Raw genomic sequence first — 19,858 nt, 5'->3', positions numbered from 1 at the left:
TACATTCCAGGACTGATAAATGACAGAAAGCCAAACTCCAATTTTTATTAGAGCAAGGTTACGCCCACATTCCTCCCTTTGGTGAGCTTATATGGGGGCTGGATATGGATTTTCTAGGTCTTTTAGAAGATTATGAGATCACCAATTTTCAGGATATTTTCAGCCCTAGATGTCATGCTTCATATCACAATTTTACCTTTCCATAGAGTTGAAACATGGCATGGATTGCATCATCACTCTGACCAATATTAAGTTGGAGTACTTCAGCTGGATTTAGCTACAACGCCCAAAATATATCTCCCATAAATATTGAATCAATGCAAAGCTTCAAATATTCAACACTGATCACTGGCTCCAGAGGGTCCAAGACAATCCTTTGATCAGAGGAAATTGATTCCTTTGAACAGAGCAAGCCCCTTTACTTTTCTACCTCTGTGTATATGAATCCTAGACTTAGTGACTTGCTCTCAGAGCAGATCTCTGCTGTAATTACCTGTTCACAGCAGGAGGCCCTACATCAATGGAAGTTGAAGTGTCAGCTCTTTCCCACTTCCGAAATGATATGTAATCCCATATGTTCAATGTGAGTTTGATATTCCCTCTCTCCGAAGATGTCTGTATGGATTTTATAATTTTTTCTCTATGACACTGGGCATCTGTTCTCAATAAATGGGGTGGAATACAGAATAGGGTGGAGTTCTTTACAGATTTTTACTGTTTTTCACCAGGAAATATATATTCAGGTGGAAGCTTCTCAAAAGCTTCAATTTATAAACTTCCTTACTCATATAGGGTAGCTCCTGACAGATTCCTCCAAATTTGCAACCTGTGGCTTAGTGCTCATAGAGTCATTGCTTTGTTACTGGTCTTAGGAATTTAATTCTAAAAGCATCAATTGAGTATGTAAGTGTGATTTTAGGTAAACCTACAGTACCTACCAAAGTATTGTATAATATCAGTACAATGTTAAGCTATGCTATGATATGTTATGTTATGTTGTGCACTGGTGTACTGTTTAGGATAGAGTGATCAAGTGCTGACTATCTATTCTATGTATTTGTTTTGTTTTGTTAATTTTGAAAATGCTAAATTTAAATAAATTCAGAAGACAATGGACCTTATAAAGAATATACCTTTTATTGGTATTGTCTTTAGAGATGCAGGATTGAGTAATGTTTGGTTATGATTCTGTGAAAAGTTTGATTCTGCTCCCCTCCCCCCAATATCCTCCTTGTGTATGTGGTAATTCATGTAATCTAATATATACCTTCAAGCATACAATATTGTTTTAAGGCACAGGTCCCATATGTAGTGATGTTAAACTGTCAAGCTAAGCGATCAATATGAGGTTTGCCAGCGTACCTTTCCTTTATAGTAGCACCAGCCTGAACACATAAGTTAAAGCACTCTGTAGACATTAGATGAAAGATGCCAGAATATGCTGCTTTCAGGGGGACGATCCATCTGATATGTGAAGAGGGCTCCTCATTCTCTCCAGAAAGATGATGTAAAAGGACAGAACGATGGAATTTCAGTGCCCAATTCTTTTGTTTGAGTGGAGATAAGCTGCTACCAGTTACCTTTCCTTTTTGCTCCTTTCTCTTTTTCCTCTCTTCCCATTGAAAACACATGAACACTCGATCGTTCTGATTGCTCATGTGTATGGGGGAGTGAGGACTGGAGAGATAACTCATGTGTGTGGCCTTACTGGTAGAGTATATACAGTAGGTCAACAGCATGTATGTGAACAGTATAATATAAGTTCTTACTAATAATGTTATTGATTTTGTTTTACTACTTGATATGATTTCTGAATTCTGATGGATTAGTAGTCAGATGAATAGCAAGAAGTTAAGATTTAAGAGAGTATTGAGAGTATTGTATCATGAGGAGTGGTGGTTTTGTAATAGCCAATTAAACAGTACTTTAATAAATTATTTCAATATTTGGTAAGATACAACATTTGAAAATTATAACATGTTACATATGTACAACATAGGGTAGAGTGGGAATAAAGATTAGTTAAATCTATTGATTTAGTCTGTGACATAAAACAACAAAAAAAGATTCTCTTACCAATGGAAGCGACAGCTGCTCCATTGCAGAACTGAACACTAAAAGATCCCAGGACCCAAAGAGTGTAGATGACTGCAAGGGTTCCCATCATTGTTTTACTTAATGGCTCTGTGTTCTAGACTGACATTATATTGCTATGTATGACTCTAGCCATTACTACAGAGACAGTCAGTTTAACCTTTGGACAGTAATATATACATTTATCTACATGAGTGTGTAGATGTCTTTTTCTCTAACTCCTCCCAAGCCAGTGTTCACAGTATTATCCTCAAACCCACAAACACGCAATAGACTCATATGACAACTTCAATATATTCTAGGTGATGACCTCAGGAGTGTACTTTATAGTAGCAAAAACAACATCAGTTATTAAAAAAAATTCTCAACACAGGAGCAGCACAGCATACTAAAAACTTGTAATGCAGAGCAATATACTTAAAGGCAATGTATCACTGGGTTTATAATAGTGCTGCATACCTGTCTTGGCTCCAGAGCTAGGTTTTGCTCCCTTCCAACATGGCTATCGCCCATTGCTGTTTTACAAGTTTCAGGGCAAATTCCTTTGACATCAACACCCAAGGCCTTTTATTGCCGACTCTGACACCAATATGTGTCTGAAAATTTAGTAAACCTTGTGTCAGATCACTTTTAGCCTCGAGTTTATCTCAGCAAGTCACTCAGATAGTATAATCTCATGAAGCTCCTGTTTGAGTCTACAATCTGCATTTTCTTCATGGCTCAGACCTGAGATTGACCCATCATCTGCTAGAAGTATAGGCTCTCCGAATTTATTTACAGTCTAATGTTCCTGCTTCAGACTGTATCTTCTCTATAAACAAGTTTGCATGTTCATCTCAGTGGTTATCCATTTGCTGATTAACAATTCATTTTCTGTAAGCATAACTGCTTTCTGGACTTTTTCACACCAGCAGGGCTGCCATCAGGGCATTACTACCCTTACTGGTGTAAGGGGCCCAGTGAGCAGAAGCGAAAGAGGAGGGGTTCGGATTGCCTGAGGTTCGCTGGCAGAGTGTCTGATCCAGTCCGGCCCATCCTCTTTTCCTTCTTTGTTAACTCAATGTTCGAAATGCGTAGCTGTGTCTACACTCATGATGGAATGTATTATTATTTTTGAATTCAACACATTTTTGCAAGCTTCGAAGCTGAATCATTTCTTTTCATTTCTACAAGTGGTTCCTTGCAGAGCCATGTTTCCTGGGATGCCTAGCTGGGGTGAGCTGGTTAATCCTTTTTGTATAGTGAGTGTGCAGGCTGTGTGTTGTAATGTGTGTATTGTGACTGTGTTCTTGCAGATGTCATGTATGTATAAGTATGTGCACATCTGAGTTTAGTGACAGCAATTGAGACTCTCTATCACGCTGGTCTCTCTGTGAGCCTGAAGTCTCTTTTACAATGTAGGTCTATGAAGCCTTGTTCTGACCCCCAGGGTCAGGGCCACCATCAGGACATTACTGCCCTTACCAATAAAAATAAAAAAGAAGTCTGGCACTCATCTTCAGCAAACATGGAATAGATATTTTTGTAGCACTTGAAACGTTTCAGTTCAAAGGGACTTTCATCAGTCACGTGCTAATGATAGCCAGTAGGGCTATGTTCATGGGAAAAAAAACCCAATCAATGTACAAAGACGCCGCCACTCTATAGGGCACAAAGGATATGAGTAATATTACTTAGGCAGAGTGCTAGTATGGTGGGGCGATGACCGCCTATAAAGTAAAACACCTGCAGTCTGAGGATGATGGTAACTGGAGAAAGAGAGGCACGACCTCCAGACACGGAATCCACCGCAAGTCATTAGACTTCTTTTTTATTTGTATTGATGGTCTGGGAACCTAGTCTATGCACCATATAGTGACTGTGCACACGGTGTTTTCAATTAATGCCCTTACCGGCGTATGGGGCCCGATTAGTAGAGGGCCCCAGGGGCAGGGGGATCCTGCCAGTTTAGTAACTGAACATGCGTCCTCGGATGCACATTCAGCTATAATTTATTGCTGCCAGCTAGTTAAATACCCCTAGAAAATCACAGGACGGCAGCTGACGTCTGTGCGTAAGTGGCTGCCGTATGACATCACCTTCATATAACGGCGAATCCACTCTTCAAATGGATGGAGGAGACGAAGCCACTAGACTGCGGCCAGGTGAGGAGATTATATTTAGTTTTTTTTTACTGAAAGCGGCAAGCCACACTATGTGCATAGACTGGGCAGGATCATGGGACAAATGGGGCAGCATGGAGACAGATGAGGCAGGAACATGGGACACATGAGACAGGATCATGGGACAAATTGGGCTGGATCATGGGACAGATGCATCAGGATGGAGTTGTCATATGAGGCAGGATGGGAGGTCATATAGGGCAGGATGGAACATCACATGGGGACAGAATGGAGACACATGAGGGCAGGATGGGAGAACATATGGAGCCAAGATGGGAGAACATACGGAGCCAGGATGAGAGAACATTTGGCTGAATCCAGGAATGAGACACAAGGAGTCCAAGATGTGGGATATTATTACTGCAGTAATGTATTTAATTTTTCAGTGTACTGAAAATATAGGAGGTGCTGGTACTGTGCAGGGAGACACTATGTTGCCTTTTTTCTTCATCTGGTGCAGTGTAGACATTGGGAAAAAATAAGTAATGTGCTCTGCAAGAGGTGCTCTAGATAACTGTGTTACTTCCTGCAGAGATGAGTACTGGCTGAAAGAAGTGGCCGTCTGTACTAGATGATGAAGAAAAGCGAAGATGAAGGACTTCAGCTAGAGACGTCACTGGTAAGTCAGTGTATTACATGCACACTTACACTATACACTGTATATTATCTACAGAGCTCTTGTGCATAATATCACCGGTGATCCCTGTATTACCAGTAGACTATAAACTATATACAGAGCTTCTGTGTATCATGGCACTGGTGATCCCTGTATTACCCGTACTCTGACACTATATACAGAGCTCCTGTGTATAATGTCTCTGGTGATCCCTGTATTACCTGTACACTGACACTATATACAGAGCTCCTGGGTATAATGTCACTGGTGATCACTATATTACCTGTTCACGATATACACAAATCCTGTGTATAATGTCACAGGTAATCCCTGTTTTACCTGTACACTGTGTACTATGTACAGAGCTCCTGTGTATACTGGTACTTATAGCAAAATTAGTATTGTGTTTTTTTTTATTAATGATCAGTATTGTAGTATTCGGTCACTATGTGGTGGTAATATGTGGTCTAGTCATGTTGTGGCAGAGAAAAAGAATAACGCGATCTTTAAGGAGCCCTATGGTGGAGATAGAAAAGGGCAAATATAATTAAAAGGTGCATACCTTTATTGGTTGTAAAATATCCACAACGCGCTTCCACGGCGGTATGCCATCTTCCTCAGTTGCCACCTGAGGAAGACCGCATACCGCCGTCAAAACGCATTGTGGATATTTTACTACCAATAAAGGTTTGCACCTTTTAATTATATTTGCCCTTTTCTATCTCTACCTTAGCGATCCTTAAAGACCGCGTTATTCTTTTTCTCCACTACACATCCCTTTCTGAGGGCGCGCGGCAGGAGCTGCTTTGGATGAGATGCTTCACGCACACCAGCCATAGGACCTGCTGTCATATGTCTTCAGGACCTGCGGTCACGTTGTGTCCAGGGTTCAGCTCCACAACACCTGACACCACCAACGTGCTACACCATCGTACCGGCAGCAGGAAGCACTGTGACTCACAAGGTGCCATCGCCTTCTGTCTTCACTCTTCACCGGGGTTATGCAGGGGTGCATAACCCTTGTAGGTTAGTAGCCACTTGGCTGTGGTTACATCTATACCCTGCATTGCCTCACTGGTCCTGCTTATGTGCACTCCCTTTCTCTTGTTTTTTGCAAGACATGTGGTGGAATTTGTTCCTTGTATTTGGTATTATTTGGTTACTGTGGGGTGGTAATATGTGATCTGGTCATGGTGTGGTTGTGTTTGTCCCTTGTACGTGGCATTATTGGTCATTTTAAAAATTGAAAAATAACTAAAAATATACCTAAAAAAAAATTGGATATTTTAGGAAATGTTTAATAGGTTAGAGTAGAGTAGGGTGCTGCCAAAAAAGAGTCTACCTTGTCATGGTGGCAGCCAGCTTAAAGAAATCTTCTGGCCAAAACAAAAGATGATGGCAATGTATGTTATATGTTATACGGTAAATGTGTGATTGGTGTTGACATGGTGCAGAAGTGGAGTTTTTCCAAGAGTGGGTGATGGGACTGTGGAGGGTTTGAGGGGTGGAAGCGGAGCTGGGGTGAAGACTGGGTGGAGTCTCAAGGGGGCCTGAAAATTTTGCCAGTATGGGGCCCTGAAATTCCTCGTGGCAGCACTGCATACTAGAAACGCTGCTTCTGAAAGTCGTGGACTGACTATGCATCTTCATTTCCTAAGCGTCACTTCTGGCTTTATGTGTTCTGGTGTTCCCTCCTCACCTTGCCTGCTTTCTGACCTGGTCTTCACTTTTCCAAGTGTCATCCAGCAAGACCTGCCTAGCAAGACCAGGATTGGTTATGCAACTTGCTGTGAGCCACTGGGATGTTGTCCAGGCTATCCGTGTCCTCTGAGCCCGCATGGACTCATTGTCTCAAACGCCTGTGGTTACACCTCTGGTTCCTAAATACCTGTAGCAGCTTAAATCTTAACACAGACATTCAGCTTAGGGAGCATCTCCACATTTGTCTACTCATTCCCTTTTTGATGGAAATCCAAATATTTCCTGGATTTCTCCTACGCTAGAATATCCAGTCCGATCTATGACAAATTTACAGATAAAGATTTGTAATTTTTCCTTGAAAATTTCATTTCTCTTGCCACCTTAATGGATTTATGCTTAAAAGAGTGGTCAGTGGAGAAGGCTAAAGATTTTACTGTCCTACGTTCCAGAGCTTGATATTCCATATGAATTTGTCAGAAAGAAATTAGTCTTTATGAAGTACTTGATAAAGACCCATATTAGGTCGAAATCTTGTTCACTTGATGGCAGAATAAACTTAACTTTTTTTTAATTGATCGCCCTGGGATGGACGCTGTCTATTCTCCTATATACTGTTACACTTCCAAGTGGGTTCCTTGGAGGTTTTAAACTTGCGTCCTTCTCAGTAAGTGCTACCAGCTACTTTTTGTCTCAGAAAGAAATTGTTGTCTGCCGAAAAATCTCATCATCATAGAAGAGAACATTGTCTATATTGTGAGAAATGGGATCATTCATAAACTATTCCAGACTCGAGGCCAAATACATGGAGGAGGAAGGATTGCCTTAGGGTTAACTCTAACCTCCCCTAACGAAAAACTGGTCATGCCTATTTTCTTCAATTCGTCTCAGTTCACAGGACAAGTTTCGTCGATTGCAAAGCTGTAAATAATTTTATTGACGTCTCTTTGGCCAAAGGCTAAAAATTCCTTTTCTTTCTTTGAGAGCATTTCTAAAGCTCATCTCCTCAAATGACTCCACAATATCTGGTGGTCAAATCCAATTCCGGACTGAGAGGGTGACTAGATCTACACATAAAGGAAATTTTGTAACACTGGTGTCTCTCCTTCCCTGGCAGAGACACCGTCGCTATCACCACTGCAGCTCTGCACCTCCAGCTCCTTCTCATGCCGTTCCTGCCTGGTCTCCGGCGCCTCTGCTCTCAGCCTCCCTCCCCCAGCAGAGGTGCCGACATACTCACCGCTGTGGTCCTGCACCCCTTCCTCATTTTTCTGCAGCTGCCCGGGGTCTGCCCACTGCTCGCTCAGTGTGCACTCTCGTGGTTCCAGCTTCTTAGAGACAGCGTTCACCATCCAAAAGTGTCCTCAACCAATGGCTGGGGAGCACTTATTATTTAAGGCACCTCCATGAGGTGGGAGGTGTCTGTGTAATGTTGTAAGTCTGTTTCTAAACATCTTTCTCAGTTATAAAGTCTCAGAGCTCATATTCCTGTATACCAGCCTGTCTATCAGCCGTGTCCGCCAGCCTGTCTATCAGTCATGCCCACCAGCCTGTCTATCAACTGCTTATCCACCGACCATATCTGCACCTGCCAGTGCCCATCTTCTTACCAGCCGATCCCGTCTGCATCCGTGGTACCTGTTGTCTTACTTTGCCTGCCTGCATCTATTGGACATTCCCTCGGGCCACCCCAGCTACTTGTTCCTAGGGCATCACCTGACATCTACCCAAGGTGAGTCCAGGAGTTCACCTGGAAAACCTTCCTTGTCTCTCCTCGGATCTCGGTATAGTACACTGCTGCGTATCTGTGGTCAGATTGGGTGAGAATCCTAGTTACGCCCCTCAAGGTCTTTCTTGGGCTCCAGCACAGTGGTTCCACCACCCAGCCCGTTACATATTTATTTTTAATGTTTTTAATTTTTCAAACTCACTGGTGCTTTTGGAACTTCCAAGGCTAAGGCTACATGCCTTGGTCATCAATGATTATTCCAATCAGATCACGCAGTGGGGATCATCTTGTCAAAATTGCTTCAAAGCTATATCTCAACAACCTTCTCTGAAACTAAGCTCTGTCTTCATTGCATCCAATTTTCCAGCCATGAAGCAGGACTTCGCAGATTTTGTTTTTTAATGGAATCTGTCACCATATTTGACCTATCTAAACTATTAACCCCTTTCTACCATTCGACGTACTGTTCCGTCCATGTGGGGTGGGCCCTACTTCCCAAGGACAGAATAGTACGTCCAGAGCGATCAGCTGCGCTCTTGGGGGGAGCATGGCCGATCGCGGCCGGGTGTCAGCTGACTATCGCAGCTGACATCCGGCACTATGTGTCAGGAGCAGTCACGGACCACCCCCGGCACATTAACCCCCGGCACACTGCGATCAAACATGATCGCAGTGTTCCGGCGGTATAGGGAAGCATCGCGCAGGGAGGGGGCTCCCTGCGTGCTTCCGTGAGAACCTCGGAGCAACGCTAAATCAAACCCCCCTTCATCACCCCCTTAGTTAGGGAAAAATTAAAAAAAAAAAAAGTAATTATTTCCATTTTCTCATTAGGGTTAGGGCTAGGGCTAGGGCTAGGGTTAGAGCTAGGGTTAGGGTTAAGGTTGGAGCTAGGGTTAGGGCTGCAGTTAGGGTTGGGGCTACAGTTTGGGTTAGGGTTGGGGCTAAAGTTAGGGTTAGGGTTTGGATTACATTTAAGGTTGGGAATAGGGTTGGGATTAGGGTTAGGGGTGTGTCAGGGTTAGGGGTGTGGTTAGGGTTACCGTTGACATTAGGGTTAGTGGTGTGTTTGGATTAGGGTTTCAGTTAGAATTGGGGGTTTCCACTGTTTAGGCACATCATGGGCTCTCCAAATGCGACATGGCGTCCCTTCTCAATTTCAGCCAATTCTGCGTTGAAAAAGTAAAACAGTGCTCCTTCCCTTCCGAGCTCTCCTGTGCACCCAAACAGGGGTTTACCCCAACATATGGGGTATCAGCGTACTCAGGACACATTGGACAACATTTTTTGGTGTCCAATTTCTCCTGATACCCTTGGGAAAATACAAAACTGGGGGCTAAAAAATAATTTTTGTGGAAAAAAAAGATTTTTTATTTTCACAGCTCTGCGTTATAAACTGTAGTGAAACACTTGGGGGTTCAAAGTTCTCACAACACATCTGGATAAGTTCCTTGGGGGTCTAGTTGCCAATATGGGGTCACTTTTGAGGGGTTTCTACTGTTTAGTTACATCAGGGGCTCTGCAAATGCAACATGACGCCTGCAGACCAAATCCATCTAAGTCTGCATTCCAAATGGCGCTCCTTCCCTTCCGAGCTCTGCCATGCGCCCAAACGGTGGTTCCCCCCACATATTGGGTATCAGCGTACTCAGGATAAACTGGACAACAACTTTTGGAGTTCAATTTCAACTGTTACCCTTGTAAAAATACAATACTGGGGGCTAAAAAATAATTTTTGTAGAAATTTTTTATTTTTTATTTTCACGGCTCTGCGTTATAAACTGTAATGAAACACCTGGGGGTTCAAAGTTCTCACAACACATCTAGATAAGTTCTTTGGGGGGTCTAGTTTCCAATATGGGGTCACATGTGGGGGATTCTACTGTTTAGGTACATTAGGGGCTCTGCAAATGCAATGTGACACCTGCAGACCATTCCATCTAGGTCTGCATTCCAAATGGCACTCCTTCCCTTCCGAGCTGTCCCATGCGCCCAAACGGTGGTTCCCCCCACATATGATGGATCAGTGTACTCAGGACAAATTGGACAACAACTTTTGTGGTCCAATTTCTCCTGTTTCCCTTGGGAAAATACAAAACTGGGGGCTAAAATATAATTTTTGTGGGAAATTTTTTATTTTATTTTCACGGCTCTGCGTTATAAACTGTAGTGAAACACTTGGGGGTTCAAAGCTCTCACAACACATCTAGATGAGTTCCTTAGGTGGTCTACTTTCCAAAATGGTGTCATTTGTGGGGGTTTCAACAGACACATCAGTGGCTCCCCAAACGCAACATGGCGCCCCATCTCAATTCCTGTCAATTTTGCATTGAAAAGTCAAATGGCACTCCTTCCCTTCCGAGCTCTGCCATGCACCCAAACAGTGGTTTACCCCCACATATGGGGTATCAGCGTACTCAGGAAAAATTGTACAACAACTTTTGGCGTCCAATTTCATCTCTTACCCTTGGAAAAAGAAAAAATTGGGTGCGAAAAGATCATTTTTGTGAAAAAATATGATTTTTTATTTTTACGGCTCTGCATTATAAATTTCTGTGAATCACTTAATGGGTCAAAGTGCTCACCACACATCTAGATAAGTTCCTTAGGGGGTCTACTTTCCAAAATGGTGTCATTTGTGGGGGATTTCAATGTTTAGGCACATCAGGGGCTCTCCAAACGCAACATGGCGTCCCATCTCAATTCCAGTCAATTTTGCATTGAAAATTCAAATGGCGCTCCTTCCCTTCTGAGCTCTGCCATGCGCCCAAACAGTGGTTTTCCCCCACATGTGTGGTATCGGCATACTCAGGACAAATTGTACAACAACTTTTGGGGTCCATTTTCTTCTGTTACCCTTGGTAAAATAAAACAAATTGGAGCTGAATTAAATTTTTTGTGAAAAAAAAGTTAAATGTTCATTTTTATTTAAACATTCCAAAAATTCCTGTGAAACACCTGAAGGGTTAATAAACTTCTTGAATGTGGTTTTGAGCACCTTGAGGGGTGAAATTTTTAGAATGGTGTCACACTTGGCTATTTTCTATTATGTAGACCCATAAAAATGACTTCAAATGAGTTGTGGTCCCTAAAAAAAAATGGTGTTATAAAAATGAGAAATTGCTGGTCAACTTTTAACCCTTATAACTCCCTAATAAAAAAAAATTTTGGTTCCAAAATTGTGCTGATGTATTTTGTGTGACATATCATATCAAATGCCTTGTTGAGAAATCATCTTTTATCACTTTATGTAAATGGACTTTTTCAAGCTCTGGTGAGAATATTGCCTGGAATATAACACTACCTCCAGAGATTAACCCCTTAAACCGCCAGAGGTATTTTCTGTTTTGCGTTTTTGCTACCCTTGTCAGAGCCATAACTTTTTTATCTTTCTGTCAATATGGCCATATGAGCGCTTGTTTTTTGCAGGACAAGTTGTACTTTTGAACAACACCATTGGCTTTACAATGTCGTGTACTAGAAAATGGGAAAAAAAATTTCAAGTGCAGTGAAATTGCAAACAAAGTGCAATCCCACACTAGTATTTTGCTTGACTTTTTTTTTACAGACACCAAACATGTCTAGGTTCTTTTTTTATCTAAGTGGTGAAAAAAAAATTCCAAACTTTGTTTAAAAAAAAAAAAAAAAGTGCCATTTTCCGATACCCGTAGTGTGTCTATTTTTCGTGATCTCGGGTTGGGTGAGGGCTTATTTTTGTGTGCTGAGCTGAGGTTTTTAATGATACCATTCTGGTGCAGATACGATCTTTTGATCGCTCATTATTGCATTTTAATGCAATGTCGCGGCAACCCAAAAAACGTAATTCTGGCATCTTGACTTTTTTCTCGTTATGCCGTTTAGCGATCAGGTTATTTCTTCTTTTTATTAACAGATCAGGCGATTCTGAAAACGGCAATACCAAATATGTGTATGTTTAATTTTTTATTGTTTTATTTTGAATGGGGCGAAAAGGGGGGTGATTTGAACCTTTAAATTTTTTCTAATTTTTTTTATATTTTTTAAATATACTGCTCAGATTGCCTGTATGTAGTAGAATTACTCACTTGCTATGAGCGCTGACCACTGGGTGCCGCGCACAGCAATCCGGCAGTGACAACCATAGAGGTCTCCAGGAGACCTCTGGTTGTCATGCCAATGAACCGGTGACCCACAGTCACGTGATGTGGGTCACCGGTAGGTGGGTTTCCAGCCTGATGGCAGGAAGCGCAAGTTAAATGTCGTTGTCAACGTTTGATAGTGGCATTTAACGGGTTCCACCCGTAGTTATTCCGGGCACATACTAGCTGTTCAAAACAGCTGATATGTACCGGGAAAGATGTGGGCTCAATGCAGGAGCCCACATCAAAGGGAGGGAGTCCGACATCGGTGTACTATTACGCCCGATGTCAGAAAGGGGTTAATATAAATAGATAAATAGGTTAGTTGCCAGTGTGATGTGTAATGGCCGCTCACTGCTCTCCGGATCCCACTGCAGAGCTGTGTGTGATTATACCTGATACATCTGCAGGTTCCTCTCAGCTTCTGGATAGCCTGCCAGGGCCGTGGGATACTCGGTACAGGGTCCAGTACTTAAGGGGACGTGTCATGGCAGCGACCCGGTCCGTGGCCCCGGGCGCCCATGTAAAGAGGATATTGATTAAATTTTATGTTTGTGACTCCACCTGTGGTATTCAGTCAGCGGGGACCGATGCTGCTTAAAGGGGTCCTCTGGGGTGATGGTATGGCAGCTAGATGGTATAACCTCTCACAGGTGAAGTAGGTCCCCAGGGCTCCCGGTGTATAGGTGAAGATGGTGCGGAAAAGAACGAGGACACTGGTTGGCAGTCTCTTTACCTGGTTTACTGTAGCTTCAGGCAACCACAGTCCAGGGCACCAGATCACAGGACAGGCAGGGTCCAGCCAGCTTGGAAGCGAATCCAGAGTCCCCTTTACCAGGTGGAGATGAAAGCCTTCCTCAAAGCATGGTGGTGTTGTAGTCCCTTACTGCCTATGGCTTCTAAAAAGGTCCTCACAGTTCTTCTCTGTCCCCATATACAGTAGGTTAGGACACAAACCCGTATGACAGGTGAAGAAGGCCTTTTTACAGGGTCTCTATCACAACCCAGGCCCTATTTATATCACTGTGTTTCCTGGGTGTAAAGGCAGACAGATAACTTGAAGTTCAGCTGTCCTGCCGGTTTCTGCTATGCCCCTTAGAGTCTGGCACGGCATCGGTCTTCCGGCTACCGGAATCTGCGCTAGCCAGGTAGGTAGCCAAATCACTGCTCTGCTCCCCTGGTGTCACTCTCCTGTGCCTTTTCTCTCCTGCACACTTTCCACAAGTTGTTCTTTTCTTCTAAATTTCCTCTCTCCAGGAGCTGTAGTACCTCTGACTACATGGCCACTTCAGACCTTCTGACATCCGTCGGCCTTCATCTCTGTCCTCTGACAGAATGCTCCAGTCTGCCATTAGGCACTAACTGTCTCTTTCCCTCCAGACCAGAATGTATTTATAGGGGAGTTCACCCTAAACCAGGTTTAGAGCTCCCCCTTCTGGCCTGGAGTGTGAACGTGTTGTGTGTATGTGATTACCTGGTGAAAGGTATCCTTCATCGCTTCCAAGAGGGATATCACTCTTCCCATGAGGAAAGCAATGCCACTGTGACAACCAGGACCCTGGGGCGTCACACTTCCATCTCACAGGCAGACAGCGTTTCAACATTGTTGCAATACGGCAGAGCTCAAGAGCTGCAAAAAAATTATTTGGAAGAGAACACATTTCATTTTTTTTATTATTATATTTTTTTAACAATTTTTTTACTTTTGGCACACTTCAATAGTCTCCATAGGAGACTAGAAGCTGCCATAGCCTGATTGGCTCTGCTTCATAGAAGTGATGATAAGATCGCCTGTATATAGTAGATTTACTCACTTGCTATGAGCGCCGACCACTGTTTTCAGGACACCTCAGGTTTTCACGCCAACACACCGGTGACCCACGATCACGTGACGGGGGTCACCGTTGTGCATATTTTCGGCGTGATTGCCGGAAGCGCGATTTAAATGCCGCTGTCAGAGTTTGACAGTGGCATTTAACTGGTTAATAGCTGTGGGTGGATTGCCAGCTGTCGTTTGCTAGAATTGAAGCCTATGGCGCTGGATCCATCAAATGACGGAATCCAGAGACGGATTCTGCTTTTTTTTAACTGAGCATGCTCTGATTTTTTAGGATCCAATTAGCTGGATCAGCTAGTTGGATCTGGTGGAAAAACGGATCCATTGCATCAGTTTTTCACAATCTGCGACGAATCCATTTTTTTCAACATTTGACGTATTGTGACTGATGGCAAAAAACTGATGTGTGAAAGCAGATCTTAATGAGATCTTTTGTGATGTCCTGTAGCATGATGTTCTAGTATTCATGATAACCTCATTTTCTCCAAATACCTATACTGACACTGTCTTCATGTCCGCTTTGTTTTGAAAAGACTGCAACAAAATTATTTTTATGCCAAACTGGAAGAATGTCACTTTGAACCTGACATACCGGCCTTTTTTAGATATATCATTTTATCTGATGATCTGTATATGGATGCTGAGAGGGTTTCTGCTATTTTGGATAGGCTACAATCCATAGATCTCAAAGCCCTCCAAACAGTAGCGTAGGTACCGGGGGACAGAGGGTGCGAGCACCCCGGGCCGGGAGCTCAGAAGGGGCCCATCTGGAGCTACACTACTGCCGATACAGTTTCATTCTGCGGCAGAGCAGAGCAGAGACAATCGGTCTCCCTACTCTGCTGCCCGGCCACTATGGGGCCCCTGAGCAGGTCCGCTGTATCGGCATTCAGCTGATACAGCTAACTGCATTGATGAGGGAAGGAGCGCGCAGCGCTCCTTCTCCCATTACCCCCCTGTCAGTGTCTGACGTCACCGACGCTTACACTGACAGTGGGCCCGGTGATGTCACCACCCGGCGCCCCCTGTCAGGAGATGAGCGGGAGCTCGGAGCACCGCTGGAACAAGGAGGAAGAGAGTTGAGTATTTATTTATTGTTTTTTTATGGGGGCTGCCTTATACTACAGGGTTTGCCTATGAGGGTGCTGCCTTATACTACAGTGTATGCCTATAGGAATACTGTCTTATCCTACAGGATCTGCCTATGGGGTGCTGCCTTATACTACTGGATCTCCCTATGGGGGTGCTGCCTTATACTACAGGGTCTGCCTATGAGGTGCTGCCTTATACTACAGGGTCTGCCTATGAGGTGATGCCTCATACTACAGGGTCTGCCTATGGGGTGCTGCCTTATACTACAGGGTCTGCCTATGGGGTGCTGCCTTATACTACAGAGTCTGCCTATGGGGTGCTGTCTTAAAATACAGGGTCTGCCTATGGGGTGCTGTCTTATGCTACAGGGTCTGCCTTTGGGGTGCTGCCTTATACTACAGTGTATGCCTATAGGAATACTGTCTTATACTATAGAGTCTGCCTATGGGGAGTGCATTATACTATATTGAGGACTATCTGGTGCATTATACTATATGGAGGCCATCTAGTGGGCCATCGTACAGTGTGGGAATTACAGTGAGGGGACCATCGTACAGTGTGGGGATTACAGTGCTGGAGCCATCAAACTTGGGGGCTACTAAGGGGTCAGTATACTGTGTGGGGGTGCATTACAGTGAGGAGGCATCATGGTATGTATAAGAATGTATAACAGAGCATCATACTGTGTATAGGGGAGCTGTACAGGGAGGCAGACTCAGGACATTATTCAATTTGAAGTGGGCACTTATTGTTATAGGGGAACTCAGGTATCAGGTGCAGTAATAGGGACACATACGGCAGCAGCGGCTCAGTATTGGGGTATCAGGTGCAGTAATAGGGACACATACGGCAGCAGCTCAGTATTGGGGTATCAGGTGCAGTAATAGGGATATATACGGCAGCAGCGGCTCAGTATTGGGATATCAGGTACAGTAATAGGGACACACGGAAGCAGCGGCTCAGTATTGTGGTATCAGGTGCAGTAATAGGGACACATATGGCAGCAGCGGCTCAGTATTGGGGTATCAGCAGGAAGAGGAGTTTGTGCAGGTTGGGAATAGATAGTGATGAGGCTGGAATATGAGATGTGAAATGTGTCTTTGTTGCATTCTCTGCAGGTAAGTTGTTGCTGGAAGAAGTCGTCATGTCGGTCTGGGCCAGAAGGAAAAGACGGGAAAAGTGAACGATTCCATCAGAAAGGACGCCAGTGGTAAGTCACCATCTATAACCATGCTGTGATCACTTATATGTTCTGTAGGACTGATATCTACCACTGACCATATGGGGGTATTATCCATGTTGGTCTTTACATACGGATAATTTTCAGTAACAGCGCAATCATCTGCTGAGGCTCTCCTACATAAATTATTAGGGTGCGTCACCCAGTTGTAATCAAGGTTACCTGGTTAGGGGCCCACTCAGAAGTTTCGCCCCCCTGAACCAAAACCCTAGCTACGCCTCTACATTCGCCCATGTGTGTGACGTCACAGGGCAAGAGGATGTCAATGGCAGGGAGGCGAAGTGATGGGGATCACCGAGCGCAGCGATCTGTGAGTGGAATCTGACTCTACAGGCAGCAAATAACTACTGAGGGGAACAAAGCCCAAAATATGTGTGACTGCTATGAGCATATACAGTGAAACTGAAAGAAGCACGCTCTTGTCTAACATTCACAGACAGGAAGCGGCTACTTCTTTGCTGGACTGGACAGACCCCTAAGCACTCTGAGCCCCGTCGCAGCTGCTATCCCTGCAACCTCGATAGTTAAGGCCCTGATGATAATGACTAATGCTAATCACTGAGAATTGAGAATGAGGATCTGAAACTTTAAAAACAGGACTCCACTCCTTGTTTTTTGGACGTCTAGAAATAGCAGAGCACTGTACTCCGTTTTCCTCAGCAGTTCCAGAGACAATAAATAAAGCGAAGGTCAAGTATGCACACCACCACTCCACTCAAGATGGGGTTCTGCAAAGCCCTGGTCTTGTACTTCGGGTTCTGATGCCTGCATTCTTAATTGTTAGACCTCCAACGATAAACAAGTTATCCTGTATCGCATGGATCACAAAATTGGGAAAACTATTTTAATTTTATTTCAGAAAATTCATCAAACCATAAGCGAATCTCCTGCTTCCTAGTAGGGAAACCTTTTGTTTCTTCTAAATATAATATACTTGAATATCATCTCCGTATAACATAAGTTTCACAAACTGGAAACTATTCACACCATTTTTCAATCTCTACAATTCATTTCTGCCAAGGATTCAATTACCAGAGTGTACAAGAGAGAAGACATCATTGTCTAGTTTCTCTTTTCAAAGATAAATCTGCCAAGCTCTTTATCTAAAATAGTGTTTCAATGTACAAAAATTTCATGGAAACCAAGCTCCTTACATCTGAATTCAATTGTGAGATTGGATGGTAAGATTGTATTTTTCATGTCCCTGTTTCAACAGTTGTTTGCCATCGGCTTCCTCATTCCTTTGAAACCACATTATTTCCCATCAGCAAAGCCTGTTTATGGGTGAGTCGGAAGAGATAGCTGACTGCGGAATGAGCGCTCAACTATCAGTTATCATATGTGTATAACCGGCTTAATAGTTAAGTCTATGCCTTAGATAGCATAGCTTTATACCTTTATCTTGTAAGATATATTGTATGAGAACATCTTGGGTAAAGGTTGTTGTTCTGTAATCATGCTCATAACAATGATATAATGGTTTAGTACGTGTAATCATTATAAGTCAGATATCTCCTGGCTCAGGCCACATAACTATTAAGTTTCTTCCAGCCAACACAAATTCATCACAAAGTTCAGTCAATTTGATATGAAGCCATAATAATGCAAGAAGATCCACCTGCATAGCATTGGGTTCCAAGTTTATGTTACTCAGCAGCAGTTTTCATGAAAATTATTTGCAACAATGGTAACAAGCTTTGATTTTTATCCAACAAAAAAGGCTAGATTAGGGTTAAATTTTGTAGAACATGCACTTAAAATTGTTACTTTTTGTAAAAAAAAATTTCCACAGAACACCCAGAGCTGTGTTTACTGTATACCAGAATGTCCTATCGGGAATATCAGACATATTTTCTTAATACAGAACTCCAAATCTCACACATAAAACAAAATTAAAAGATATTATGCTGACCACCTACGGTTACAACTAGAGAGAGCGTAGGAATAGAGATGAGTGAACCCGTAATATGTTCGGGTTCGTCAGAAGTCAATAGTGATCCAAACTTCTGTGCTTTAAAATGGCTGTAAAATCGTCATAGTAAGAGCTAAGGGGCTGAAAAATGGCCAAGCAAACAAATGTGAATAGGGAATTGACTTAAAATAGTATTTAATTCCTCCCCAAAAAAAGACCCCCACAGAAGAGGAAGTTCTAAGCCACATAGGCCCCCGCTACCTCGCCCTTCTCCTGAATGATCCTGTGAGTGGCTTTGGGTGCAGTGGGTCATGGGGCAAGGCGACCATGGTGTCCTCTAGAGGTCATTCACCTCACCCTTCCCGTACAAGGATTGTTTTCTGTATGCTTGCAGCTTCGGCACCTGCCAGCACACTGAGCAGCTTTCCCTTTAGATCAATCCCTCTGTGCCGTATGGGCTCTGTTCCATGGTGTCCACGGACAATGGATAATCAGTATTCTATTCTGGAGAGGCAGTCTGATAAACGGCTACCACATCCAAGGAAGGCAGCAGTCAACCAAATTAACCACTCAACTGAGTCAACAGTTGATATTGCAAAACTAAATAGCCATTCATGACAATTTAGAGGCTCTGTCATTGGAATGAGTAGTTAAATCCTTCAATGAGCATCTATATGAGGGCAAGTCTGCTGCCAGCATCTGCGGGAGGAGCTTGTCCTGAGGGTGTGTCCAGCAAGCCGTGTGTGTGTGTGTGTGTGTATGGAGCTCTCTCCAGGAGCCAGGAAGCAAGACCATGTCCTGCCTCTCTACTCCCCAGGAGGAGACAGTTTTTTCATGGGAAGGGCATGGAGCCTCAGTCTCCTGCACCCCGGTCTACACCAGCGGGGGGCAGGGAGGCATCATCTTTGGCTGAGGACTCTAACCCTAACCCTGAAATATCCCGCAACAGTGCCATGACACATAGTGGTGGCACCATTATGCTGTGGGGATGTTTTTCAGCAGCTGAGACAGGGAAAATGATCTGAGTCGAGGGGAAGATGGATGCTGTGAAATACAGGGATATTCTTGAGCAAGCCTGCTTTAGTCTGTCAGTGATTTGAGACTGGTATAGAGGTTCACCTTCCAACAATACAATGATCCAATGCATACTGCTAAATCAACACACAAGTGGATTAAGAGGAAATTAAGAGGAACAGTGGATTATTTAGAGGAAATGTATGTGTTTTGAAGTGGCCTAGTCAAAGCCCAGACCTTAATCCAATTAAGAATCTGGAGTCAGACTTGAAAGTTGCTGTTCACCAGAGGACACTTTCAAACTTGAAGGAGCTTGAGCTGGTTTGCCTTGAGGAATGAGCTAAAATCC

General features: G+C 43.5%; 1 protein-coding gene across 1 annotated transcript in view; it reads right to left on the bottom strand.

Annotated features, from left to right (window-relative positions):
- Window positions 1–2,234, bottom strand: part of LOC138638051 (alkaline phosphatase-like) — a 170,395-nt gene extending 168,161 nt beyond the window's left edge. Inside the window, exon 1 of the mRNA XM_069727021.1 lies at window positions 2,077–2,234. Coding sequence (XP_069583122.1) covers window positions 2,077–2,167 — 91 coding nt within the window. The 5' untranslated portion in view covers window positions 2,168–2,234. The remainder of the gene's footprint in view (window positions 1–2,076) is intronic.
- Window positions 2,235–19,858: the final 17,624 nt, after the last annotated feature.

This window comes from Ranitomeya imitator, chromosome 5 (genome assembly GCF_032444005.1).
Source record: "Ranitomeya imitator isolate aRanImi1 chromosome 5, aRanImi1.pri, whole genome shotgun sequence".
NCBI classification, from domain to species: Eukaryota; Metazoa; Chordata; class Amphibia; order Anura; family Dendrobatidae; genus Ranitomeya; species Ranitomeya imitator.
This window is presented reverse-complemented; position numbering and strand designations above follow the sequence as displayed.